Below are 27918 nucleotides of genomic sequence, written 5' to 3'. Positions count from 1 at the left end.
AATAATTTCACACGCTGAAAGGGTTTTTGCATTTTATAGCAATACAGTAAACAAAAGATTGAGTCAAAATATTTTACAGACAGAACGATGCCGATAAATACAAGGGTTGGAAAAAGGCAAACCCATTTTTACTTTCCTATGCAGCATTTTGTAAAGAAAGAGCAAGTTTGTTTGCAGGGGAAAAAAAAATCTACTCGTAAAAGAAGAAAATCACTGCTCTTGCTGTGGGTGTGACATCCCCCTGCTCCTCAGGACTGTCTGACTGAGGGCTCAGCGCTGGCTCTGAACTGCTCTGCCTGTTTGGGAAGAGCAGATGCAGCGCATTGGCCAAGCTCAGAGCACTCCTGCTTTACCGAGAACCTCTGGAATCACCTGTCTCATATGAGTCACCATGGTTCTGGAGCAATGGCACAGCGTGACCACCACCAAACTAGAGCAGATGTTTGTTTGGAGACGGGATAGCACAGAAATGCTGTTGAAGGAACAGAAAGGGAAGTTAATTACGGGTTGGACGTGTTTTTATAGCCAGGCCTTGCAACAAGCACAAGGGTTAGGGCTGGAAAATCAAGCTGGCATAGCTGGAACAAGGGCTTGCAGTTACCAAAGTGTCTGTGTGTTCTGGTACAGAGACAGGTTTAAACAACTGAGAACTCGCAACATAACTCTGTGCTACCCCCCTCTGGAAAACGGGGAAGATATGTTAAAGAAAAGGACACAGTGGTGTCCCGAGAGATGTAAAACCACCATCCTGCTGTTCAGTGATGCCAAATTAAGAGTTCCTAGAAGATTATCCATGTATTTTATCGCTAGTAGCATGGTTCTGAAGTTGGTTTTACAAGCGTCTTGCAATTCTAATCCCTGCCTGTCTGCATTCCCAGTTTAGAGACAGCTTTGGAATTCAGAAGTGCAGAAAGGAAACAAAAAACCCCACAATGAAGAACATGAATTTCCTGGGTTGTCATCAGCTCGCTCCACTCCTTCCCTCCCTCAAAACCTGCACTACTTTAAAAAGGGAACGCATTCCAACACACCAGAATCCCACACTGTTACAGCTCTTCGCGTTTATGTGTACAAAAGGAGTAGGATTTGAAAACAGACAAACTTCTGAGCTGTAGTTTGTTCACCTAAATGTGGCGTTTTTTCACCAAAAAGCCTTGCAGAGGTGCTCTGGGCAGACGAGGCGCTGCAGCCCTGCGTGGGCGATGGCAGATAAGCTGTTTCTGTGAATGCTGTCTCCATGTTCACATCAGCTGCTGCCGTTTCTGCTCTTAACTACAAGGCTGCTGTAGGTGGCTGCTGGCACAACTGCCGTGGGGATGACAACGCGCTTCCAAACGGGATGCAGGTAGAGGCAAAAATCAATGATGTCTCCCCCCCCGTTATGGAATTCAAACTCTCAGAGAACTCTCATTTTAAGCATGGACTGACAAGAGTTTTGTGAAATGTTAGGAACGAACAACCGTGGAGCACACACAGACACCTGCCACCTCCCTTCTGCGCAGGCAGCCCAGCTCGGGTCACTCCAATTCGGCAAGATCTGCATGAAACTTCCTAGAGATTAGAAATCTCTTCACATTTGGATCTGCTGAGGTACAGAGGTTACATGCGATGGCAGACGGAGCTGCATTTGCTCTGGCACCCTTCTAACTGCCTTGTTTTGTTGTTAATTACCACAGAGACCTCTAGTGAAACCGCATCATGAGTTCCTGAGCAGTGCTGCTGCAAATGAGATGGTGAAGCTGACAGTAAAAGGAAACTTAAGAATGAATTACTAAATCAGAAAGAGAGGGTAATATTTTAACCACTAATGCCCTAAAGTAACATCAAACACATATATTAATGGCATAGTGACAACTAAAAGAAATAACTATTACGTTTCAAATTCCTTCCAAAACAGATAAAGTGACAAAGACCTTGTATAGTTACACGGAATAAGCTCGGATGCCCACAACGACTAGTGTGGTAGCAGACTAAAACCGTATTATTATTGCACAACAGTTGATATGGGAACAGATAACATTCGGCTTGTACTCCATTAAGGGACTACAGCCTTCTTCCTGCGCTTATGGTGCTGGTGCCCTCGAAGCCTGCGTTGCTGCAGGTTTCCTGGTCAGCAGCATTGCGGCACACGAGGCTCCAGGACGGAGAGAGCAGAGGTGAGGTTCTGCCCTCTTGATACGTACAGCTGACTTCAGGGAGAGTTTTGCAAGCAACATCTGAAAGCAGAACACGGCCCCAAGGAAACATCGAGCAAGGGCTTGTTACACCGCTGGTACATGATACTGGCTCACAGCTATTTGCAACATGCTATTATCTGTAACTAAACCGGTAACACAGGCACCAAATAAGGCAGTGGGTTAAATTAATCATAAAATTGTTAGAAAACATGCAAAAATAATACTGAGTTTTAAAAAAAAGTTTCTTTCCCCTTTAGTTCTCGTAAAAATGTGAATGGTTCCACACCTGTATTTGAAATTCAACCTTTAAAAAACCAAGACTAAAAAGCCAAGCGTGACTCAGTTGTTGTTCTCTTTGGTTGTGATGGTGACCAGCTGTTTTGCAGCCTTGGCGATGTCGTAGGCGCACTGGATCACTTGCTGGGTGACCAGCTGGATGTCCGTCGTGGGGCACGTCTCCACGGGAAGGGTTTTTTTGCACTCGGATTGGAGTCGGTAGGCACTAGATGTCAGCAGACGCAAGGAAGTCCTTACCAGTTCCGATTTGGGTTTCTGGGAAAGGAAAGCAGAAGTTGAACTTGACAGAACGACAAAACTGCTTTTAGGATTGCTTTTCATCAGCTGGCAGCTTCATAAAGGTTCTTTAATCCAGAACTGCTACTGCTAGGGCCTTGAGTCCAGCAGAATTCCCGTGTAACCACAGGATCCCTCAAGCTAGATGGAAGCAGCCTCCAGTTTTGGAGGAACTGCATGCAATTCTTAAGAGTTTTACATTCAAGAGTAAAAGTAAAGGTCTGGATTCACACATTCGCCCCTCCCCGTCCATGTGCTAATAAGAACAAAAGACATAAGGTTTGACAAAAACACCTAGTCATTTCTCCCGCCTTCAGCTTTTGGGTTTAATTTACTGAAGGGAAGAGGCCAAAACCATTTTTTACACTAAAAGCCACTTACTTTTGGGAACAAGGCTGCCATTTCTGTCACTGCCACGTGTATTCTCTCGGAGCACGGTATATAGCTGCAAAAGGATGCGATGGGTTATTCGTTATGTAAAGATTCCCCTTCCTCTTCCATTTCACCACTCAGTGGCTACTACTGTAAAAACAACCAAGTTACAAACTCCCCCGTACACAGAATCATGGAATGCCGGGTACAAAGGGACCTCTAGGATCATCTGGTCCAACCTTTCAGGTGATCTGTAGTTGAAGTGAGATGGCCCAACACCCTGTCAAGCTGAGCCTTAAAAGTGCCCAGTGTAGAGGAATCCACCGCTTCCCTGAGGAGATGATTCCAATGTTTAACGCTTCTCATGTGGAAAAATTTCCTTCTGGAACCCAACTGGAATCTCGCCAGGAGCAACTTCTACCCATTACCCCTTGTCTTTTCTGTGTGACTCCAGGTAAAAAAGGAGTCTCCATCCTCTTGGCAGACACCCCTGATGTACCGGTACACGGTAATAAGGCCTCCCCTTAGCCTATATTCTAAATATAAGTTTATATTCTAAATCTCTCTTTGTAGGCTGTGCTGCGGGCGACTGGAGCAGGTGGTGTCACACACTCCCAGTGCCTCCTCAGCATCCCCAGCACGCTGCCGCACGAGTTCGTATGGAACTGTGACTTCACAAAACGTAAGAGAGTACAAAGTTATTCCTTAAGTTTTCACTACTCTTCGGCCAAAGTTGGTTTGAGGGACCAACCTTGCACACCTGTTCCACCAAACACTGTCAGATGGCTCAATCTATATGCAATTCTTAACACGTGTCTACCAATATTAACTGCACATCAATTCATCTGCTTGCATTTCCCAACCTCCCCTCAGCCCAACTACTCAAACACCAGAATTTGTCTCCAAATTGTACATAGAATTGCTCAGCTCTTCTGTTTGCAGAAGCACAATCGACATTATTGCCATGTGCGGGAGAGCCTGCCCGAGCAAACTGGTTCGCATCAGCTCGGCACAAAGCAAAGAGGGATTCTGCAGTTTGAAAATATTTGAGCAAAATGGGGCGCTTTGGAAAAAAAGCAGCTTTTTCCCCTCCGTGCAGTGCTGACAATCAAAAGTGGATTAAAACCCCAGTTTGTATGCCGGATCTAAGTTCAGCTTGTTGCCATTTTAGGGAAACCTCAATCGTTTTATTCTGAAAGAGTCAAGAGGCTGCAAAACCAGTCTACTGAAAGAAAAGTTTAAAAGTGCTATGGATCTAAGCAGCTAAAGTACCCATTAACCTCTGAAGGAAAGTTAAACACAGATGTTTTGACCAATTTTATGTTTCAGAGTTGAATTTTGGCCATCCAAACCTTTAAAAATCATTTAGCAGCCAAGTGTTGCTATTTATAGGTCTCTCTACACCTTTGAAGCAGCCGTGTTTTTTCTGTGCTGCTTTTCCATGTCTCAGTTACAAAGCAGAAGCCTTTAAAAGAACACTTTTAACTTAAATTTCCAAAGTATGCTAAAGCCCCAAGCTGTATTCAAAGCACTTAGTGGCAAGACCTGAAATCTGACCTCCCTAAGCTTTTAACCCTCGGGTTCTCAGCTGAACTCTGTGCGATCTCTGTACCAAACACGTGCCTCTCAGGGTCAGCAGCCGGGCTGGAGGCTGGAGTTTGTGGCAGAGACACACGATAAAAGACACACCTTGATTCCAAGGAGATTTATTTCCTTGCATCAGTTCATTATCAGTTGAAGCCAGGAATGCAGCACCATGCACTTATTTCCCCTTTAACATTTCATAAACTGGAATGCTAGACACCTACTGGTAACACCAAGCTTCCAGTATAGAATTCATACCTTGCTTTTCTGGTAAAGTTTAACAGAAAGTAAAACCTCATGAAGGTGACAAGAACACCAAGATGCCTCCTTGGATTAATTTATACACAGTGAACAGACAGCACACAATTCTCATACAGCAGCTTACAGATTTGTGCATCTCCAAACTGCCAACTACTGTCACAGGGTGTGAGTTTCAGGCTAAACAGTCAGTAATTCTCTTAAGTCAGCCAACAAACCAAATGTAGGTTCCATTTGTCCTCATAGAATTCACTTCTGGTTTGTTTACCAAATGAAAAATGGTCTGTTTGAAATAGATCTAACAACTATTTACCGTAAGCTGCTGCGAAGCGCTATGTTAGTGGGGTCTGTCAAAAGGCTCACTGCAAAAAGACTTGTTTTTAATGCTTCAAAGACTCAAGTTTTAGCATAAGTTAGTTAATGTGATGCAGTTGAAAGCAAGAGAATCTCAAAAATCACAAAGCAACGGCATTCAAGAAAATAGTCAGTATCTGTAGATTAGGGCAGACCACTGATTGCCCTTTCAAGCAGAAAATCCACTCAAACCCCAGCCCTCACCCAGTCATTATTGCAGTCATCTTGCAATACCAAAGGTGCAAAAGCAGGTCACTTGCAAATACACGGAGAAAGAAGTGACATACTGGGGTCATTTTGGCAATGCAGGAAAATTGCCTTAAAAAGAAGTTTTTCTGTACGTCTCAAATCACATGAGTTCTTTCAAATAAACTAAAAGTAGAGAGAAGTATTCCAAGTTCATTGCAATTCCTATTCCGCTGTTGAGTTAACCATTTGCTTCCTGCGAGTCACACTGAACAGCACTTTTACCTCACTAAAAAGGCAGTTTGCTTATTTAACTCTTTGCTAACAAGGCACAGAAAGCCCTAACAACTCGAATGAAAGAGGCCGAGATTAACGACACATATTTCATAATACATTCCTAGGTTAGCTGCAAAGTTTAGCGTGTCTTGGAGGGACGCCTTTATTTTAGAGTCTAAACACTCGCTGTGAGCTCATGGAATAAGCTGACACATTTCTTGAGTTTACACACATTCCAGTAAGAGACCAGGAAGAAGTGACAGCTTGGAAAAAGACAATCCCTCATCTGTAACTTGTGGTACCCTCTTCCTCCAATCCTGACCTTTGCCACTGGGGTTAGAACTTGGAAAGTTCTGTTTTAAAGAGCATCTCACTTAAATTTCACTTTTATTTTAGGCGTTAATAAATGATATTTTGGTCAGGTTGAATGCCACTGAACACACATCTCTCTTCACTGATTCCAGATACCAATGGTCTCATCTGATACTCAGCTGCGGGCCCAGGCTGTCAGGAGTAAACGTGGCATGTTGGGAACCCTGAAACTTCTGTTACTTTTGCAACAGCGCCCACATTGTGCTGTTAGTTGTCACGGTTTAATTTATCTCAATGGACAACAAACAGAAGAGACGGGAGAATCGTTTACACCAAAGACAGCCACAGTTCCAGGCTGTGCTTCTGTTGCCCATTAAACCAACACGAGGAGCTTCAACTGAACAGGTAACACCACAGGCTCGTAACTCTTTGTGTGAATTATCTCCAGTTTCTTTCTCATCTGAGGCATTTCATGCATAGCCTTCAACAACCCCCGTGCAGACTGTGTGTGAGGGAAAGAGGCAGCAAAGAGAGAGAGAGAGGACACTGTGCCTGGGAGGCAGGGACAGAGGCCAGAGTACCAGGAGGCAGGACTGGGCTGCGGGATGGTCAGAGGCTGCAGGGGAGCTCTCTCAGCCCAGGGAACCAGCATGTTGAAGCAGCCGAGGCTGTGTCTGAGCTTGAGCATGCCTGTGTGCTCTAACGGTCTGCTCGGCCAGTTGAGCACAGGAAAAGGAACAGAAGAAAGTAAGAAAAAAACAAAAATAAAAAGGTGTTTCATTAATAGATTATATTCTTGCATCATTTTATAGCTCTGTCTTGTTATCTATGCAGTGTCTAGAGTGTTCCCAGCACCAGCTGGAAGCTGCACTATTACATCCCAAGTATCTAATTTTGTTAAAGAAGCATTCCCCTACTGCAGGAAGAGGATGGCGGAACAAACCCACTCCATCTCCTGTATGCCCCAGACTATGCAGCTCTCAGTCCACTGAGACAAAGACAGAGAACAGGAAAATGAAGAACAGCAGCTTCACGGTTCAGTGTTTTGCAAGATTATCCTCAACTAAGTACTGGCCAACACCCCACTCCAGGCATGATACAGAAGAGAAAACAAAAAAGAACAGAACAAGTTGTTTAAAAATCTGTTCAATTTAACAGACACTAAGTACACTGCATTATTTCTTTCAATGATTTCTTAAAAGACGTAACTAAAATACTGTAAGCTGTACTATACATAAAACCCAAACTCATTTAAGGCTTCTCTTACTGTTGTTTCTCATTACGATCTATGAGAAACAAGCAACAAGGGATTGCCGTGGAAAAGGTTACGGACAAGGGCAACGAGCTTGGCAAAAACACATCAGAACTCGCCATTCAGTGTGAGAAGGAGAGGCCGCTGTCCCTTCTAAAAATAGAAAAGTACAAGGAGGAAAAACACAGAACAAAAGTGGCCCCATTGTTGTGCACTTCTCACAGCAAGACAGGAAGCGAGGGCTTAACATAAATCGCCTGTTGCTTCTCACAGGCAAGGATGGGCAGGGAGCTGGGAGAGGACACAGAACGGGACACAGAATAGACCTGCCAGCCTGCAGTTCCAATTTTCTGGAGACTAGAGCTGTTCCAGACTAAACGTGTGCAAACCTGGGAAGACCTAACTCTTATTTATGGTCTTCTACCCGAGCTGTGCAGGAGCACCCCCTGATGATCAATCAAGAGCAGCGTCGCTGTTACTCGCTCATGCCTGTTCTGAAAACAAATTGTTCTGTGGGGCCCGCAGCTCCTCCAGGCAGCTCTCCTTTGTTACCTGATGTGCTGATGGACAGGCTCCCATCTACCCAGCTATGTCTTCATCCAACAGTTCAAAATAGGTTTTGCTGATAGGTTATCTGCACTAATATTTCAGTAGGAAAGCTAAATTCTCCCTGCCTCTCTGCACATTGTTCCTGAAGCCAGACTTGGTGTCACTATCACACTCCTGCAGTGTCCTTACCTAAGGACACAGAGATCTGAAGACACAAATTACACCAAATACTCTGCAAAACGTTTGCTTTTTAACCAAAACGCTGCTTTTGGAGGAGGACTTCACAAGTGCTCTGCTCCCAGCGCTCTGTCCCTGTGCCAGCTGTGGGCAGGGCAGGCAGCACTGCAGCCAGAACCCACTCGCAAGGGGCTGTGCTGGCCGTTTGGACAAGAAGTGTGTTCCCATCACCTGCGCTGATTGCTCATCCCTTCTCATTCCGTGGCACTAGAGCGCCCCAGGAAATACCATAGACCTACACGTTTTGTAGCTGTGAAAAACAGGTGGTCAAGGTCATTCTGCAAATACTTGTAAAATTTTCTTCCTTTTCTCATAAGCTCTGGAGCTTTTCTGGCACTCACGCCTTACCTGTCATGCTTGTTCTCCTGTGCTGCTCGCAGCAGCTCCTGAATATTCTTAGTAATCTGCTCAGTTTTCCGAATCACATCTTCTGTACTGGGCAAACTGGAGCTGGGGGCTGTGTCGGCGTCTTCAGGGATGGATCCCTCTCCCTGCCAAATGACGCTCCTCTGCCGGCCCTTCCTGCCTGACCTGTAAAAGGACAGAGCAGAGTTTGGCCCTGTGGGACAGATCTGGCTGCTCACACAGCTCCTCGTCCTTTGACAGCATGGAGTTGTGCCGCCAGCTCCACGTCACTGCACCTACCCCGTCTCCTCCAGCTCCAGAGCGGTGGTGGGGTTATCGTAGTCACTCTCAGACACGCTGCTCTGCTTCTCCAACTTCGAGGTCTGTAAGGAATACAGATTTCTTTCAGCGCCGTGCAGGAAAGAAGAGCCCCAAGCTGTACCAGCACCATGTCCTTGCTCTTCAGCACAACAGCTCTGCGCCAGGCGCTGCCCTGGTGCCAAGTAAGCCCCTCTGCCCTGTGCCAGGCTCCTGCTGCCACCTTGTACCTGAGACTCTGGGCACTGCCGACACAGCGTGGCCCCATCGATCTCCTGAGGGCCCTGCCCTGGCACCCAGCCGGGCAGGACTGATGGCCACAGTACCAAATCCTTCCCCTGCCCCGTGGACGTGGAGTGGGATGCCCACAGGGGGACAGAGGCCAAAGGAGGAAGGCAGGACCACCATGAAGCAGGAGGCTAAAACAAGAAGGGGAAGCCCACCACGGATAAAGAGGGCAGACCAAGAGCAGGAGGCTCACAGCAGGCCAGAGGCCAGACACAGAGTGGGAGGCTGAACACACAGTGGAAACCAAATCAAGCATGGGAGGGCCATGACAGAGTAGAGGCCAAATCAAGCATGGGGGTCTGACCACCGAGCAGAGGCTGACTCGGGCTTGGGAAGTCCACTGCAGAACGGGGGAGCAAAAGGAGGGTGGAGGAGTGTTACAATGTGAAAGCCAAAATAAAGACAGGAGACTGAAATGATGGAGGGATGCCCAGTGCAGAATGGAGGCAAAACTGTGGGTGGGAGACCAAAGGGCATGTAGGAAAGTGAATCAAGAGTTGGAGCCCGTTGCAGATTAGAGGCTGAAATGAAGACAGTTGAAGTCTACTGGAGAGTGGAGGCCAAAAGAAGGAGAGCTGAGGCCCATGACAGATTGGTGACCAAAACAAGGCTGGGATGCCAAATAAGTCAGAGTCGTGGCCCATGGCAGAGCACCAGATAAAATGAGGGCAAGAGGCCTAACCAGCAGGATCAGAGGGCCACAGAGGAATGGGTGTCAAAAGGAAGACGGCAGGTCAGTTCCAAAGTGGAGGCTGAAGCGAAGGCAGGAAGCACACAGGGAAGTGAGGGCCAGAGCAAGCACTGTAGGCACAGGAGGAAATGGGGGCTGGACTAAGTGTTGTAGGGACAAACGAAGTAGAGCTCAGACCAAGCATGGGAGGCCCATTGCAAAATGGGAGGCAGATCCAACTGAGAGTCTGAACTTGAAGTAAAGGATGAATGAAGAGTGGGACACCAAAATGAGCTTGGAGGCCAAATCCACAGTGAAGACTGAATCCAGAGTGAAGGCCCACAGCTGTGTGGGAGTCTGAAAAGGAATATAAGCACTTCTCTCTCAAGTATACTCTTGGGAAGTCTTAACAAGGAAATGAGCAAAGCCTAAATTTTGAAGACATGATGGAACAATATGGGTATAAACTACTCCTTATTTCCTAAGAAATAAAGCATCTAAAATCTTGTATTGATACTTGCTTCAAAGTCAATGAGATTTGGTCAGAGTGGGACATCAAAATGCAGTCAGCTCATTCTGACGATGAAGGTACCTTCTGCAAGCAGTGCAAGCCGGTAGCTCAGGCTGGTCAAACAGCAGCATAAAAGCCACAACCTGTTTGTCTCCAGAGTTCATCAGTCTGTGAGACATTAGGATGCATCTGCTCAGGGTCCGTTGCTTCAGTCACAGACACTTCAGAGCCAAAAATGGATGTTACTCTAAAGCTGCAAACACAATGTGCTTCTCCCTTCTTTTGAATATGTAACTTGCTATTAGTTTCAAGGATTCCAAATAAAACATAATCTAAACGCAGCTGTCCTGGACAAATGAGCCTCTCAAACTGCTTGTCTTGCTAAATGTGTTCTTTAGTAAGGAGGCATTTTATGCTCACTTCCAGCAGATGAATTAGACCAGATTTAAATATCCTGCTACAAATAAAGAAAAAATAAAAAAGAATAGTGTTTAAAAAACAGTTTAAGAAGCTGGACAAGGGTTCTTCCAATAGCTAACAGCTCCCAGATAAGGCCACAGCAAAGATAGGGTCTTTGGAATAACAGAAGCTTGCAGAATGCGTTTAATGTTTCTTGGTAACACTGCAATTTTCCTCCGAGAGTCAATTCTGTAGCTAACAAAACCCTCAAGAACACACTTTCGTAGACCCTGATGGAACCCAAGATAAGCTTCCTCTATACACTCTCAGTGTCTTTAATCTTGCCCTGAAAGGAGCTTTGCTAAAAGGAATTCCCACACCCATTCAGGCTTTCGTCTCTCAAGGTCAGCAGGAAGCAGGCAAGATGATTCCAACCGTATCAGGGGGCAATATGAGCAGCTACCTGTTTGGATACTTAAAGAACTCGCCTCAAACAACCTAATGAACATCTGTAAGATAAACAGTCAATCAGTACCAGTTGGGAGTGGTGCAAACAGACAGCCCCCAGAGAAAGCAGGCTTCAAAGCCAGGATCCCGTCAGCTTCATACGCCTCATGCAGTGCAGTTTAGTCAGTAGGAAGAGTTATGTATTGATTTATGAAATATCAGTGAGTGCCTGCGAAATTACTTTCCAAACAGCGACTGACTTGTCTTCTGGCTGTTTTCGGTGTTACGCAGCTGAAGGAGTGATCTGGAGTAACCGTGCACGGTGTTAAATGCTAAAGACTTTAGCTGTGGTGAAGTTAGAGAGAGGCAAGTGTCCACAGCGCGTGGCAGAAGAAACGGAGAGTGATGAAGCGCTGCTTCATGCAAGCATGAAGGCCAGTCAGCATAAAAGGGGAGAAGAGAGAGGCAAGGGCTTCTAGGGAGACTGCCGCCTCCTCCAGGTAAAAGTCCAATTGGGAAGGTACTTAACCCTTCGTGTGCTTTCATCCCTTGACCAGGAAAGCGTGGAGGGGAAGGAAGGTAGAGATGAAGAGGAGGTCACAAACGCACTCCTCCCGATCTAAAAATGGGAAAGAGAAAAACACTCGGGAAAACCAAAGAACAAAAACACAAATAAATTCTTAAATGAAATAAAGGAACATTCTTAAAACCATGGAGATGACACGAAGCAAGAATGATTCTGAGAATTTGGCTAAGCCTCAGTGAACTTAATTCTTTCAAAATACAATTGATTTCATGTTAATTCTAATACCGATATTCCAAAGGTGCTGAACTCCACAGAGAATAAAACACATTCACCACAATACCCAATTAACCAGCTCCACATAACAAATCAGTGCTTCAGGATCACTACTTCTATCCAAATTTCAAACTGAATGACCAAAGAACCTACGGAAGGCCCTGTCATGTTCTGCATACAAAAGAATTCTGGCATTCCTTGCTGCCAGAGCTGCCTTTCTATCGATATGCCAATATAATTTAAAATTCCAAACTAAGCATAAGAAATTGGTGGCCTAATGAGAAAGTGCATTTCAATTGTATTTTATCTTTGAGAAGTGATTCTGAAGTTCTACAAACTGGCACGTGCCTGTGTATCTCAGGAAAGAAGCCCATGAACTTTACCTACCTTCTTGGAATACTATTTTTTTTCCCCCCTTCTGGTTTTCAAACAGCCATGCATTGATATTTGGCACATATACTGTGGTTAAAAGAACCAGCTGAGCAGAAGCCAAAAGCTCCACTTTATATATTCCAGAACTGTTATAGCTCCAACTTTACAGAACACCAAGTTTCTGCAGACATGCTAATACAGCAAACAGTAACGATTTTTACAGTTCAAATTCATGGTGGAGCAGGCAGGTGAGCAGCTTTGGCAAATAAGCACGGTTGGAACAGACAGAAAAGCTGAACACGAGGAGACATGCAGAAGCACCAGCAGTTTTACTTACATGTGGAGGAAAAGGCTGCAGTCTTGCTATGCTTTCTTCTGGGTACGTGACCTCTCCCATAGGGAGGTAGGGTTTCTGCCCTGATCCGGTCTCATACATGGACATGGGCCTGCTACCCCGTGCAGACGGCCGCCGCTTTAAAGAAGAATTGTTGGTAGGGTCTGTGTACTCAGAACCAGTTTGGACCTGATATATATTGGTTGTGGCCTGTCTTCTGAGGTTGGTATTTTCACTCTGCAGTGTTTGAAGCTGAAAGAAATGTTTAGCAGTAGGACTGGCTTCCAAACTGGGTTTTTTGAGCTTTAAATTCAGGATTTTAGCAAAAAAATGTTCAGTTTTCTGTTTGCATAAGACTATCTATACATCATAACTCATATTGTAAATGAGACACCTCTACCTTACGCTCACCTAAAAAAAAACCACGCTGAATGTTTAAAGCAGTAATTGAGTTTACCATTATATCCTTTACATGCTATTTCCCATGGATTCAAACACAAGAAATGTATAAATCTTGGCCTCCCGGTATAAAAATTCTTTATATTGTATTGTTACATTCCAGACTATTTTCTACTGCCAAACTGCATTGGGATTTTAATTTCCCTTCATTCCAGCTAGGCTTATTAATGGAAAAAAAACCCCCAGAGTATTTACTAGAGAAGGTGGCAGTACATTATATCGTGATGTGCACGTGGCAAGATGTGTGCTAGACAACGTCAAAAACTGCTTATCTTGAAGCAAGACAGCAAAAACCTACAAAATTTGCAACAACTGTCTTGTCACTTGGAAAACGTATCAAAATGAGCAAAAAAATCATCATCGCCTCCACAAAAACCACATGAAACCATGTGCCAGCATATACATTTAGAATCTCATCTGATTCCAAAGCGGCTCCATTTTAAGATATGTTTTCTCACTATCCTAATACTGGGTTATTGCACCTTCACTCTCTGCAGTTTTATTCTGGTCAACTTAAAATACATGCAGAGAGGAAGGGGTTATGCTACAGTGCCCGTTACCTTTTTCTGCATGATTCTCAGCTCGTCACTCAAGTTGATGTTCACTTTCATTAACTGCTGAATCTTTACCTCAGAAGCCACCAATGCATTTTTAACTTGCATATATTCTTGGGCTGTCACCGGTCCATCCGACAAGTCCGAATCCAGGCTCTATAAACAGAACAATAATGACACCACTGAGAAACAGACTACTAAAAGAAAACGCGACAATGGGATTTTGACAGCTTTTCACCTACTTACTTTAAAGGAATCAGGGTCCAAGTCAAGTTCAAATTAATAAGATCCATTCATCAAAACAATTTTAGCCCAATATAGAAGAAATTTGCTGTTTACCCACTCTTAGCTCCTCCACGCACAAAACCACTCGTGTCAACATTTCAGTGACATAATACTCTTTTGTAAGGACTTACTTTTAAATACGCAATAAAGAACTGGAAAGTCATAAGATTACTAAATATCCAGTGTGAACGTTACCATGGAAGATTAAACCAGAACTACCAGGTTTACTGTCCCTTTTTAACCCTGCTGTATTATTTTCAGGAACGGTTTAAAACACTCAGTCGCTATTGGTCTGCTGTAAATATTTCTTCAGCAGGAAGCAGTAAAGGCTTGTGAAATACCATGGAATCACTGACTGAAGTGTTTTGGTAGATCCAATTATTTCATCTGCTTTAGTGGGATGTCCCTGCCCACAGCAAAGGCGGTTGGAACTAGATGATCTTTAAGTTCCTTCCAACCCTAACTATACTATGATACCATGATACTATGATCTGTGCAACTGTATCTATAGCTTAACTCAAGACACACACAGTGGCGCAGATGACTTTTCCAGAGTCATTACTTTTCCTTACATCACAACACTTAATTTTGTTGAAGTTCACAGACTCGGGCATGATTCTGAAAACAATTCTGAAAATGAATGAAAATATCAATTTTCTCATCATTTATGCATGTTAAATCCCCTCACAAGGGCAAAGACTCACTGTAGATTGCCTTTATGAACCAAATTTGGTGTGTGTGTAAATATTTCAACCCTACCTTCTGTCTGTTTGATTTTGCTGCACTTGTTTCCAGATCCGTATCTTCATCTGAAGCAACGCTGTCGTAATCAGGCTGGTCGTTATCCTGACTCTCACTACTATGTTGATTGCTGATTGATTTGAGTATCAATTCCACGTTTTCTATAGATCAACACACACCATTTAAAAACATGCTGGGAATTTTGGAGAAGAAATGGAAGCACATACTTTAAAGTAATTAAAAAAAAAAAATTAAATCAGAAAATATCTTCAATAGAGAGACAATACAAGACATGTCAGAATAAAGGATCATTTGAGTAGCCTGGTTCACAACACTTAATTTAGATCCACGTAATAGGCATGGATTATTTGTGTCAAAAATGTCAAAGTTCCATGGTTTTCTCTTTTAATTTCTCACGCTTCGGAATGCGGCTATGGTTTGGATTAAGCTACTGAAGAACTGCATATAGAAGAGCTGACAGCCAAAATTATACTCACCTTTTGAACCTGTGAGAGGGTTCCCCTGCTGTCTTCGTTTGGCATCACTTAAAATATCTATAACTAGCGTAGCAAATTCATGGGCATTAAATCGAGCCAGTTTCTGTCTTCCCTGAATTAGAGAATAATGCAGAAAAAGCACATCATGTAGTAGATAACCAGTAGAGTTTGACCTAAGACTGCAGCACTCACAGCAAGGTGATTACTCAGTGACATTTATTGCAAAAAGCATGATTTAAATTATCCAGGGAGGGGAAATGTGAAACTCTTTTAACCTCTTTACAAATAGATGCAACTCTGCTACAGTAATGATGTACAGTAAAGCGATGCTACAATACCCAGCCCATCAAATAAAAACAGTTTTACAGTATTAAGAAGATTGCGTACCTGATTCCTGGTTGAGGAATATTCAGGATTTACAGGAAGAAAAGGGACGACTGTGGTCTCTGTTACAAGTGTACTATGATTCTGAGTAGCAAGCCAAACTGTCCAAGGAAGAGGAGGAAAAAAAAAAAAAAGAAGGAATCATTTTCCGGTACTATTTGACAGTGTTTCTTGTCAAAGAGACCACAATTTCAAACGCAAACACAATCAATCCAGAGGAAGGCTTTTTTTTCCCCAGCACATAGGGTTCTCTATGTTGTAAAAAACACAAGATTTTTTTCAATGAACATTGCCTTCAGACAGTGCAAGACAAAGAAATTACCATTATTGGTAATTACTGAATGCAAAAGTACTTTAAACAGAACATATGCTGGCACTGGCACCTTCTACACAATGTAACTACGCAAATCTATTTCATATACATTCCAAAAAGCCTCGTTCACCTGCATCTGTTTCCCTCCTGTCAACTTCATCATACACATCCATGGCAAGTTCTTCAAATAAGTGGTTGCTTAGCTGGGGAAGAAGAGAATTATAGGTTGAAAATAAACGAAACCTAACAGAGAAAATATAACAGCACAACTCTGCTCACGCTTGGCTGCTTTTCAGGCTATATATTGCTTGTTTCTCAGCTTGTACAGTCAAGTGAACCATTAAACAGACATATACAACCACTCAACTGCTGGATAAAGAGACAACAATCCTGTTCTACACTTTTCCTTTACTAGTTAACGGATTTTTTTTCTCTCCTATCTAGTCACAAAAAGACCTTGTTTATCTGGGGTGAAGTAGATCTACTGTGGGAGAACAGCTAGTTGGCCACATCTAAACAAAGCAGTTTTACTTACAGACTGAAGCTTCTTCTTGGCTGCTTTTGCCAGTTCTGATAAATCTAGACTGCTATGAAAACAAGAAGTGATCATTACATCTACAGCACTGAATGGCTTGTTTAAACACAAATTCTACATTTCCATAATTTAGTGATTAAAATGTTATTTTATTTGAAACTTCTTAATCTTTCAGTATTTTTAATGTAGTTTTTAACACATTGATCTTACCGATATTGCTAATATACTGTATTATTAAGCTTTTCTAAACAACAATCTTAAACTTAAAACAAAAGAACCCTACAAATCCTTTTTAATATACACACCCACACTTGCAACTCAAGAAGCAGACGAGCTGCAGAGCAACAAAATGCTTTCTCTGTAAGGAATCTGAAAAACACAATCACCCCGACCAAAACTCAAGTCCACATCGAACACATAGGATTTGTGCCACTGGGCTGTGCAGGAGGCAGGTGACCATTAAGGCTGTCAAATGGCTACAGCACTAGGGCCAGGCTTAAAATTATTCTGTACTGATCAGTAAGTAATCTCTTCTACTACTGTCCCGGAATATGAGGCACAAGACGAAAATTGTGCAGTTCCACAGAATTTATCATAAGAGCCACAGACCAGGAAGCTGATGAATTTTGAGTTCATATTTGTATGAGCCAGGGGAAAACTCCTCTGACCTACAAGGGTGGAAAGGCTCAGATAAAGCCTCTGTATGATTAACTGACACCAGAGAGTTTGTGGAGGCAGTCACCTAGACAAGGAAAAAGAAAAGAAAAAGACCAGCAGAGAACACCAAGCACAAGTAAGACAGCTGGGTTGCACTGCAGGCTCTGCAATCTGAGCACCTCAATAAGTCCTTTTCTCCGCACACCAACTTCCTTCTCTGTGCAATGAGGCAAACGATCCTTACTCTGCTCTGCAAAGCATTTTGCACTGAAAATACAGAGTATTTCATCCAACAGCTAAACACAGCATATCTAAAAACATTACAGATGTTACCACTATTTTACCAACAATGACATCATTTTTATTACACTTATTCATAGAAGTTTTGCAAGCAATAGGTTTACTTACAGCCGTCTTATTTCCAATTGCATAGCGATAAAAGAAAAATAGCAACTTATGATTAATGCTGGATATGTTTTACACAAATATGATTTTATTGATCATAACCAAAAGTTAAAAGCACCCAGATGTTCAAAAGCATGACTACTTTCAAAGAAAAATGCAGCTTTCTTGCAAGCTTTAGTTTTAAAATGCTGCATCAGAAAACTAACTCAATGGGGCCCTACATTATGTACAAAATCTGTTTCCCAGGAATCACCACCTGTGTTTCTTTAATACAATCATCTCACCTTCCCCTTGTGTTTTAACAAATACAGCAAACCTCTATAATTCTCTGATTTTGTTTAAATGACAATATTCTTTCCAGGAAAGAAAATCTTCCAAGACTGACAAAAGCACACATTAAAAAGTTAGAAGGACAACAAGCTTAAAAAGTTCAGAAAGTAAAGGAAACTTAATTACTAGTTTTTTCATATTGCCATTTTCAGACACGGCATGGAATCAGCATCTTACCTGTCTGCCATCTGAGGTATAACAAAGTGCTGTCCGTTTTTATGCTCTAGAATAGAAAACAAATTGCACTTTAATAGGTTGTTACTGGACTATAGTTTTCAAAGCTGTCAGGAAATACTGCTGGGATTCACTTTTACAAAAAGACATAGCAATGAGAAACCCAAGAATACACACAACAGGCAAACACAGAATAATTTATCTTGCATGTATGTACTCAGTTTCCAATTATAAGACGTTAGCAAGTCTTAAAAGGTTCCTACTGCAATTTCCTGGTGTTATCAAAGATTCCAATTAATACTTATCAACTTTATTAAAATTCCATTTCTAACTAATGGCTAAAAATTTCAAAGCGTGCTTGTGTTCAAAAGGTACCCATCTAATTGAACACTTCCCTGCTTTTTCATGTTAATGGGGAGAAACCACTTTGAAGAGTTTTTACATCATTCCCAGCAGACTAACCAAAGTTCACAACATCTGTATTTGCCCTGGAATTCACTTTAAGTTAAATACAGCTCATCTGATCTTACACGCAACGTTGTCCACACTTTCAGGGTTATTCCACTTACAGAACACGTATTCATGGAAAAACAAAAAGGAACTTAATTTTTAACTTAGCGATACTTAAAATCCTGCAGTTATATCTGAATGTTAAATGCATTCTCACTAAACTTACATCTTATCCTCTCTTAAGTTCTTCCTTTATAATTTATATAATGTTAGAATATTTGAAATGCATATAAAAAGTGGAGTAACACTGACATAAACATTATATACCATAGTCTGAACTGTCCTAGAATTAACACAGAAAGATCTCGGAGTGCAGTTTTCTCTGCTTACCTGGTTTCCTGCCACAGAGATAGAACGCTAACCTGTCTGTGAGTTCATACTGAATTTCCACCAGGCGCTCGGCCAGTTCATGATGCCCACCTTGCCTGATTTAGACAAACACAGAAGTTACAAGAGTTTTTCATTTTGAGACATATAAAACAGTAAAAAAATGGTCAGAGAAACAGGTTTAGGACAAACCACTGTTGAACACTGCATGTTTGATTGTGTCAAAACAGCACAGACTCACAGCATGATCTTCAACAGGATGTTTCAGTGGGGGAAAAAACCTATAGACAGACTTTTATAAACTTCCCCAAATGAGTGAGTGAAAACACTGAAAAAGCTTTGCCACTGCTTTGCTACAGAAAAAAGCAGATTATATACAGTATTCTGAATACTTGATTTACGATTTTCTAGACAGTTCCCGAGCTCATGCAGCAAACTCACCTGATTCCACATTTAATAAATAGAAAATATTCTGGCATATTGTGTTCTGTGACCAAGTGACCTACCCAGTCTTCAGATTTCATGTATGACCTCAATTGAAAAGCAACCAGAGCAACGAGGATGTTTTATTTACACAAATGTGCAGCTTCTACCTGACCAGTAATGTCCAATTTTGCATAGAAACACACAAAAAAAAAATCTTCCAGTGCTGCAAGTCTTGCACTGCCTCGTTGCTGCTCAAGCAATCAGCAGAGACATTCAGGTTTCTTCCTTTTGAAGTGAATGCTGTCTCCCCTTGGGAAGCCGGGAGCTTTCCTAAACGTAGGCCTGCCTGAGGGTGCAGTGCTGCAACCGGATGCACCTAACACTGCCACTAAAAAGCCCTGTTCCACTCCCTGGTCCCTGCCCCACTGTGCAGTCCACCCCTTTCCCACAGCAATTCCCTAGTTAATCCACACTCCTGGAGTCCACTCAGCTTGCTGAACTTGCACAAACTCTTCTCAGATTACTTTTATGAGAGCTGCTAGCTTGGCTCAGCCTGTTTCATTGGGATCACGACTGTTGTCTTAAGCGTTCAGGAGAATACAGGCTACGAAATAACAAAACCGCTTATTTATACTCTTTATGCCTTTAATCTTTCTGGGAAAGGTACTTATTAGCATTTAACAGTCAAGACAGAAAGACATCTAAGCAGGTTCATCGTGTGATTTAGGAACATCTATTAGTATAGAACAGCATCACATAAGTCAGTCTTCTACCTTGCACAGTCAACTGGAGTTTTTCCATTGGAATCTTGCGTGCCAGGATCAGCACCATAAACCGCTAATAATTCCGCCTGTAAAGTCTGTCCTGCCTTAGCAGCAACGTGGAGCGGGGTGTTTCCTTTCTCCTGCAAGTTATTAAGAAAAAGCACATCACTCTACTTAATCAACAGGTCTGAGTAGAAGATTGAAATACCATTTGTAATTAAATATTGAAAACTATAAGAACTGGTAGCATATCAAAATAATGAAAAAAGTGTTCATACAGGATGAAAGAAGTTGGCTTGAGCTCCTAAGGAGAGTAATCGCAAACACGTCTCCAGGTTCCCTGTTCTTACACTGGAATGGAGTTGCTGAAAAAGAAGCAGGATTGTACTTGATACAGCAGCAATAACCGTGAATCAGCATTTGCTTTTTCAGTTGTGATTTTAGAAACGTTTATGGAAAAATTCTTGCTACAGCTGTTTTGTGTAAACATTTTTCTCCAAGCTACCCTAAATAGATGCCTCTCAGCCATCCACATCTACAGTATCCATATATATTACCAAAAAAAAAGTGGCTTCGAGTTGAAGTCAAGCTGTGTTTGTTTAAGTAATAGTGCTGAGGAACAGTAATATTTACCTCAAGTCAAAAGCAACTGAATTAATTCAGTCAGATTTCTGTTACACACAAGCTGTAGACTCTGCAGGCTGCCAGAATAAAACATACTAACCTTACTCAGATCTTTGGCGGTAACACTGTCATCTTCACGGCATGGCAAGCGATGAACAAATGCCAACATTTGATACTTAGCTCTAATGAATTCTGCTTTATTGGGACTGTAAAGAGAAACCCAAGCAACAGAAGGGAAAGAAAATAAATATTAGTGCTTTCACAATAGTACAGATGCTCCAGAAACAGGAAAATTCACAAGACTGCATTAGATCTCTGCATGCTGCCAGTAGCAAAGTTATACATGGAAAAATCCTTTCATTAGAGAAACAACCCCATGCAGATTGTCTGATTGTACAGGGCAGGCTTTTGTTACAAACATCAAAAAAACACCTGCAGACTCTAGGGTGTGGTGTGTATCTCTTATAAGTAAACACTGAATGTAAAATTATGGCAACTTAAGAGCTATACTTACTATATGCAGTTATTTACATTTTAAAATGAAGCACCATATTCAGTGACCCAAATAATCTCTCAATTTGTTTTGTAATTCATCAACCAAACTCAGTCTTAGCAGCACTCAGTTAACTGAAGCACAAAGCATGAGAAGTCTTTCGATTAAATTACAATTAAAGGTCCTCACTACTCAAAGCCAGAGGTCAGAAATCAATAGTTCAGAGAATTCAAGCAATGGATTTCCATTTTTGTAAAAACGTTTTAGAAAATCATTGGAAATTAAAAAGAAATGGACAAGTCGTTTCTGTTCTTCTCCAGCAACAACACATAGTTGTCACTGCTAAATAAAACAATCGCACTTCTACAAAAACTAATATTCTGTAATTTTCCACTTACTGCACTTTATCCTGTGGGCTAGCTTTGCGCCTTCCACTCATAACAGAGGCAGGGTCCAGCAATGAGTGTTCCCATATGGAGTTAGCACCATTATTATACAGCGTTTCAACCATCTGAAATCCCAAATGTAGACAAACAGGCAGTAAAGAAACTCTGCTGCTCGCTGCACAGACTGACTAATTAAATATCTGTAATTACTTTCAAGCTGACAGCAAACCAACAGAGATTCATATTCTGTGTGCCATCATCCATAACCTACCGGGATATCAGAACCAGGCACACATCTACAAGGTTGTTATGTGGAAAGTAATACGAAGCCCCTTAAAATTCTCCTGTCTTCCCAGCAGCAGCTCTACTGAGAGGGGACACTTGCTAAATATTGAAAACTTGTGTTGAAGCAGATGCATTGCAGAAGTCTGAAAGAAAAGCTGGTGACCTTCCAAATAAAGGTATCAAATCCAAAAGACACAGACAATTCTGATTTCGGCGGTCCATCAGAGCAAAACAAGAGAAATAAAAGAAGGCTATCTTAGAAAAAGAAAGCGTAAATGGACCAGTCCCTCTCAAACAAAAACTTAGCTATTTAGATGCCATTAAAAAGTGTTAAAAAATATAGTTTTAATGAAGGAAGACACAGTTTTACTTTATACCTGCAGCAGTGTTGGAGGCCATGGTGTATGTTTGAGATGTCTCACTTGAGAGATGTGACGCCCCAGACTCCGATGAACACTACAGCACTCATCGCAGATCAGAATCCCCCTGTTTATAGATGCCCAGCAAGGATCTGAAAAAGAGTATGTTGCTTACAACACAGAAGGCAACGTGACGTTGTATTTCAAACGCAGAGTCTAAAACGAGGAGCCATGCCTCCTAACCTTAGCTTTGGTGCTTAGCTCTTGTATGAGCTTGTAAACATTACAGCTTTGCCACGCCTCCGAACGCTGGGGAAGTGAGAGCCCTAGCACTGGCTGGGGATGCAGGAGACCTAGGACAGCAAGAGGACTGCGGCAGAAACCAAAAAAAACCCCAATGTTTGTAGTTCCTCCCAAGAAAATAGAATACGTTCCTTTGTAAGCCCAACAGGACACCAAATGTACACCTACTTGTTCTCAGAAAAAAAAAAAGTCTTCAAAAAAGTCTCTAAGGAAAATGTGGTAATAGCAATCATCCCTTTTCACATACCAGTCAATCTTCAGTTCTATATTATGACAATGGTTTTTGATTTCCACATTAAATAATTAAAGAATAATAATTAAATAATTAAAAATCTCGAGAGTATCACAGTAAAAAAAAAGAGCACAATCCGTATGTGTCAAGTTAAAGGCTCAGTAAAATCAAATATTGTCAAGAATATGAACTTCAACTCTACGCAGATCCAAACTGGAGCCACCTTATAAGCAAATCTGAAAGACAGGAATAGCAAATAATATATATTCTAGCTATTATGTAGCTTCAAGCATCAAAAAGTTTAAAACTGAGCAGGAATGTTATATCAGATTGAAACTGAATATATCGACAGCAAGTATTAAACTGGGGTCTCTCCACTGCTCAGTCTTCCAAAGAAACTTGTGTTTTCCATCAGTGTCGAGAGATTCAACCTGCCGAGAACTCTGTAGTAAATGAGTAGCAAGAGACCTTGTGCATCCCAAGAGAAACAAAAAGGAATTTGAGATCTATGTTGGAAAATTCTTCTTAATTTGAAACCCAGAGGTGGGTTTGCAGCCAAATGAGTGAGCACAACCCAAGCCTGGTATCTGATGGGAGATCTGCATCTTGTCAGAATACATCTGAGCAATTGTGCATCATGAAAGTTTCCTCTGGCCCATGCAATAAATTTACTGAGTCCCTGAAACGTGAGATCTGATCACAGCTGTGGTTTCTAAGCAGAGTTGATGGTGTGTGTGTGCTGAAGGCAATGCAGGCAAACCTGTTCGAACCACGGGCCACAAGGGATGGGAGCATCCATTCACAGATGATAACTATCAGAGCCCAGAGCCAAATTAAAGCATATGTTGTAGAAAAAAGCCTAACCTAATTTTAAAAAAAACAAATTAATAACAAGCACACAACCTCCTTATTAAATCATTCTATTATTTTAACAATTTTCACTTCTAAGAAGGAAAAAATAACAGTGAAATGAGATGCATTAGCGCTAACCTAACAACCAAAGACCGGAGGCAGCCTTCCAGCTTAATGAGTTTCGTCCTTTTCCATTACAGACAACCTTATCAAGCACTCATTCATAAACTAATAGGATTCTTCTGAAAACCATTACATTTCCTGTTTCCATCACTGGTCACAGGCTCACCATTTGGACTAAAAGTCATAATCAGGGTTTATTTTCCTTTACATCCATCTCAATACCCAATTTAATGGGCTCCAAACAACGGCCTCTTAGCCACGATAAAGTAAGCTGCTGTTTATTTGGTCATTTCATAGCAGAAACAGGGCTTTAAAATCCTTCTGAAAAGAAAAAGCTGAGTCCTTGCTTGCAGCTTGTACGCTACTTAAAAAGCAATTTCATCGATGAAAGGGTTTACGTTTAGGTAGAATCTGACAAAACTCAGCACCACTGGAAATGTGGGTGGTGTGTCACAAAAGAAAAAAAGAAAAAAGACAATAGATTTGGCAAGGGGACTGAAAAGTCCAGCACAGTGGGCGAAGAGAATGCTTTATGCTGAGGAGGCCAGAGAGGGGACCGACAGCAGCTCAAGCCCCAGTTTAGAAGCGTGAACGATATGGAACAGAGCGGTATCAACAGTGTGCCTGGTGGAGACAGGACTGATCAACAAGTGACAGAAAGTGAAGCACTGCAACCTGTTTTCTGAGTCACACTCGTTTAACCAATGGAGTTTATTTAACAGTACCATTTTCTGGTTCCCAAGTAGCAGGTGGGGATGGCAAAGGGAGAAGGAACACAGCGCTAGATATTCTGAATACACCGAGAGGGCTGGCAGTTTATGGAAAAATTGATATTTCAGGTTAAATTTAATTACGTTTTTGTGCTGGGATTTGTTTGAATAATTTTTAAGAGACCCAATTATGGACACAATCAAACTATGCTTAAGCCGACAACAAAATACAACAGGGGAGAAGCCAGAAAGATAGGCCAAATCTGCTTTCAGGAACCCGGCACAGCAATTCAAAACAGGAAGCGTGCGATGAAGACAAGCCCGAACCGCAAGGGTGAACGGTGAACTGCCTGAGAATAGGAAGTGCACCAGAAAAGTGCACGTCAAATCACCTCACATAAAAGAGAACTATTCACATACCGCCATAAGAGCAGATGAAGTCAATGAGGGACAAGTACAAACGATTAGAGTAGCCAGGCATTTCCACACTGGCTACACCTGAACTGGGTGTAAAGGTTGTAAAGTCCCTGACACAGCTGCAGAGCCAGCAGCTCCCAAGTATAGAATAATTTGGTTGGAAGGAACCTTAAAGATCACCTAGTTAGTATCCCACTGACAAATTCTCTTTGGTTTAAGTCAGAGAAGAGTTTGACTTTTTTTTAATATATATATATATTTTTGTTTAAGAAAGGATTAAACTAAGGTTTCTTCATATACAAGGATAAGCCAGCAGTTTTCTTCACCAAGATTAAGTAAATATCTGACAATACTATAATGTCACAATAACACCAAATAAAACCACCAGTTTACACGATTACTCTCATAATGACTACTTCACAGCATAGTCCTGATGAGCTTAACGAATGCAAACACAGCAACACAACTTTATCTCGGAGTTGTAACACCACTGATGCTTAAATGCATAGATATGTCTCCTCGTATGAGATAGGGACAACTGCCCACATGACATAGAAAAGCTCTGTTTATCCTGAAAACAAAATTCTGTGAAGACAAAAGCAACTCCCTAGGAGTTAATTTGGGATTTTTATTATTTTTGTGGTTTTTTAAACAGAAGTTCCAACAACAGATGTTGTTGTCCCCTCTCCCACATTGTATCTTATAGATATTCAAGTGTTGTTGAGGCTCTGAGCAACCTGATCCTCTGCCCATGGCAGGGGGATTGGAATGGGACAGTCTTTAAGAACCCTTCCAACCCAAACCGTTCTATGATTCTATGATTACTGTTTTAATTCATTACAGTATGTACCTAAGTAGTTACACTAGATGAAGCAGCACAGGGCACAAACAACAAAACCAACATAACTCTGAGAAGGAAAGAGGACAAATATATGTAGTTGCTAAAAAAAAGCAGACAGGGTAGTTTTAAATATAAGAACAACAGAACTACAGATGGGCAGATTCTGCTGCCTTTCTAAAAATGAGATTTGTTTCAATAAGCTCCCAAGTTTATCTGCAGTGAAAGACAGACAGCTTGTGTGTCAACACAGAGCACGTGCTGCTCACTGAACATTTCCAATCCAAGTGTACAGGACATTTCGGAACACCCTTCCTGCAGAAGTTTGGGATCCCCACACTCAGTTCAAGCTGTGCAGCAAGTCACAGACTGAACATGTTCAAATTCTGCTTCCCCCCAGCCCCTACAATCAGGGATGTGCCCAGAGTTCGCCCCTTAGTCATGAAGTCATAGAATCATGGAATGGTTTGGATTGGAAGGGAGCCAGCTCCAAATCAGCAAGACTGTTGTGAAGTTCATAATAACATTAAAGGGAGTCCTTGGAAAGTAACAGAACATACATAAGATTTCTGGGAAACTTTATATATATGCATATAAGTGAGAAATAGATTCTATCCCCAGCTCTTGTCTCGCTGCACAGGAACGATGGAGACCACTCCCTCACGTTGCCTGGGTCTGATTAAAGTATGCTTGCTTTCTAAAACTCCAAAACGAATTTTAGAGAGTTTATTTGCCACGGCATCCCTCAGGGGTCCATACAAGAACCAGTGCTGTTTAATATCTTCATCAATTATATAGATAGCGAGATCGAGGGCAGCCTCAGCGAGTTTGCAGATGACACCAAGCTGAGTGGTGCAGTTGTCACACCAGAAGGAAGGGATGTCATCCAGATGGACCTGGACGAAATGGAGAAGCAGGGCTGTGTGAACCTCATGAGGTTCAAGAAGGCCAAATGCAAGGTTGGGGCAACCTGTGGTTTCAGTACAGGCTGGGGTGTGATGGAGAACAGCCCTGAGGAGAAGGACCTGGCGCGCTGGTCAATGAGAAGCTTAACATGAGCTGGCAATAGGTGCTCACAGCCCAGAAACCAACTGTGTCCTGGGCTGCATCCAGAGCAGTGGGACCAGCAGGGTGGGAGGGATTCTGCCCCTCTGTTCTGTGAGACCCCACCTGCATCCAGTTCTGGAATCCTCAATATAAGAGGAACATAGAGCTGTTGGAGCAAGTGCAGAGGAGGCCACGGAGATGGTCCAAGGGCTGGAGCACCTCTCATATGAAGACAGGCTGAGGAGTTGGGCTTATTCCTGGAGAAGGCTGCGGGGAGACCTCAGAGCGGCTTCCAGGACTGAAAGGGGCACGAAAAAAGCTGGGGAGGGGCTCTTGGGCAGGAAGAGGACGAGGGGGAACATTTTTAAATTGGAAGAGGGAAGATTTAGATCAGACATTAGGAAGAAATGTTTTGCTGTGAGGGTGGGGAGGCCCTGGCCCAGGGTGCCCAGAGCAGTGGTGGCTGCCCCATCCCTGGAGGGGTTCCAGGCCAGGTTGGATGGGGCTTGGAGCCCCTGATCCAGTGGGAGGTGTCCCTGCCCACGGCAGGGGGTGGGACTGGATGGGCTTCGAGGTTCCTTCCAGCCCAAACCATTCCACGATTTCCCGTTTCCCCCCCAGGAAGCGCCGCTGCCGGGATGAAGGGGGCGAGGAAGGGCTTCCCCCGCGCCGCCCGTGCTCACCCTGCGCGCTGCAGTCGGCGCAGACCTCGCTGCTCCTCAGGCGCTTCGACATGGCCGCTTCCCGCCGCGGTACCGGGCACCCCCGCCGCCAGCCCCCGCCACTGGCCGAGCCGAGGCAGCAGCGCGCAGGCGCTTTCGCCAAGAGAACGGGGCGGGCCGTGCGAGGCGGGGCGGCGCCGCCATCTTGAGTGCTGGCACGGCAAAGGACGGCCATGTTTGCCCCTGGCGGGCTGCCGCCATCTTGGGTGCTGGCACAATGGGCAACAATCATCCCGGGCCACAGCGCGGGCCGCCATGTTGGTCCCTGGCAGGCTGCTGCCGCCATATTGGGTACTGGCGCAGGGGGTGGGGTCGGCCATATTTGTCCCTGGCAGGCGGTTGCTCGGCTGCTCGGGGGGGCCGTGGTGTTTTCTCAGGGGCGGGGATGGCGTTGTTTGGCATCTTTGTCGCGGGCGTGGAGAGTGGGATTGAGGGCAGCTTCAGCGACTTTGCTGGTTACACCAAGCTGTGCGGCACGGTTGATGCGCTGGAGGGATTGGACGGGTGCAGAGGGAAGAGACAGGTCCAGAGGGAAGGGACGGGTCCAGAGAAA

At 43.1% G+C, this 27918-nt stretch overlaps 1 protein-coding gene across 7 annotated transcripts; it reads right to left on the bottom strand.

The window, feature by feature from the left end:
* Nucleotides 1-18: 18 nt before the first annotated feature.
* On the bottom strand, nt 19-27457 carry GIT2 (GIT ArfGAP 2). 7 transcript variants are annotated; one of them, XM_054082009.1, is made up of 21 exons: nt 27327-27457; nt 22140-22273; nt 21490-21602; nt 20699-20804; nt 20253-20339; nt 19984-20114; nt 18788-18882; nt 17951-17996; nt 16382-16433; nt 15977-16049; nt 15537-15634; nt 15150-15261; nt 14671-14813; nt 13633-13782; nt 12617-12865; nt 11638-11727; nt 8776-8858; nt 8479-8661; nt 6674-6799; nt 3132-3195; nt 19-2729 (listed from the first exon to the last, which is right to left on the bottom strand). In XM_054082009.1, the coding sequence occupies exons 1-21, from the start codon at nt 27376-27378 to the stop codon at nt 2517-2519; spliced, it is 2400 nt and encodes a 799-aa protein (XP_053937984.1). In that variant the 5' UTR covers nt 27379-27457; the 3' UTR covers nt 19-2516. The 7 variants fall into 7 exon arrangements, with proteins under 7 accessions (XP_053937984.1, XP_053937985.1, XP_053937987.1 ...); XM_054082010.1 differs by having other exon boundaries at nt 16382-16430; XM_054082012.1 differs by lacking the exon at nt 6674-6799.
* Between the last annotated feature and the right edge of the window lie 461 nt (nt 27458-27918).

The sequence above is a fragment of the Cuculus canorus genome, chromosome 17 (genome assembly GCF_017976375.1).
Source record: "Cuculus canorus isolate bCucCan1 chromosome 17, bCucCan1.pri, whole genome shotgun sequence".
In the NCBI taxonomy this organism is placed as follows: Eukaryota; Metazoa; Chordata; class Aves; order Cuculiformes; family Cuculidae; genus Cuculus; species Cuculus canorus.
This window is presented reverse-complemented; position numbering and strand designations above follow the sequence as displayed.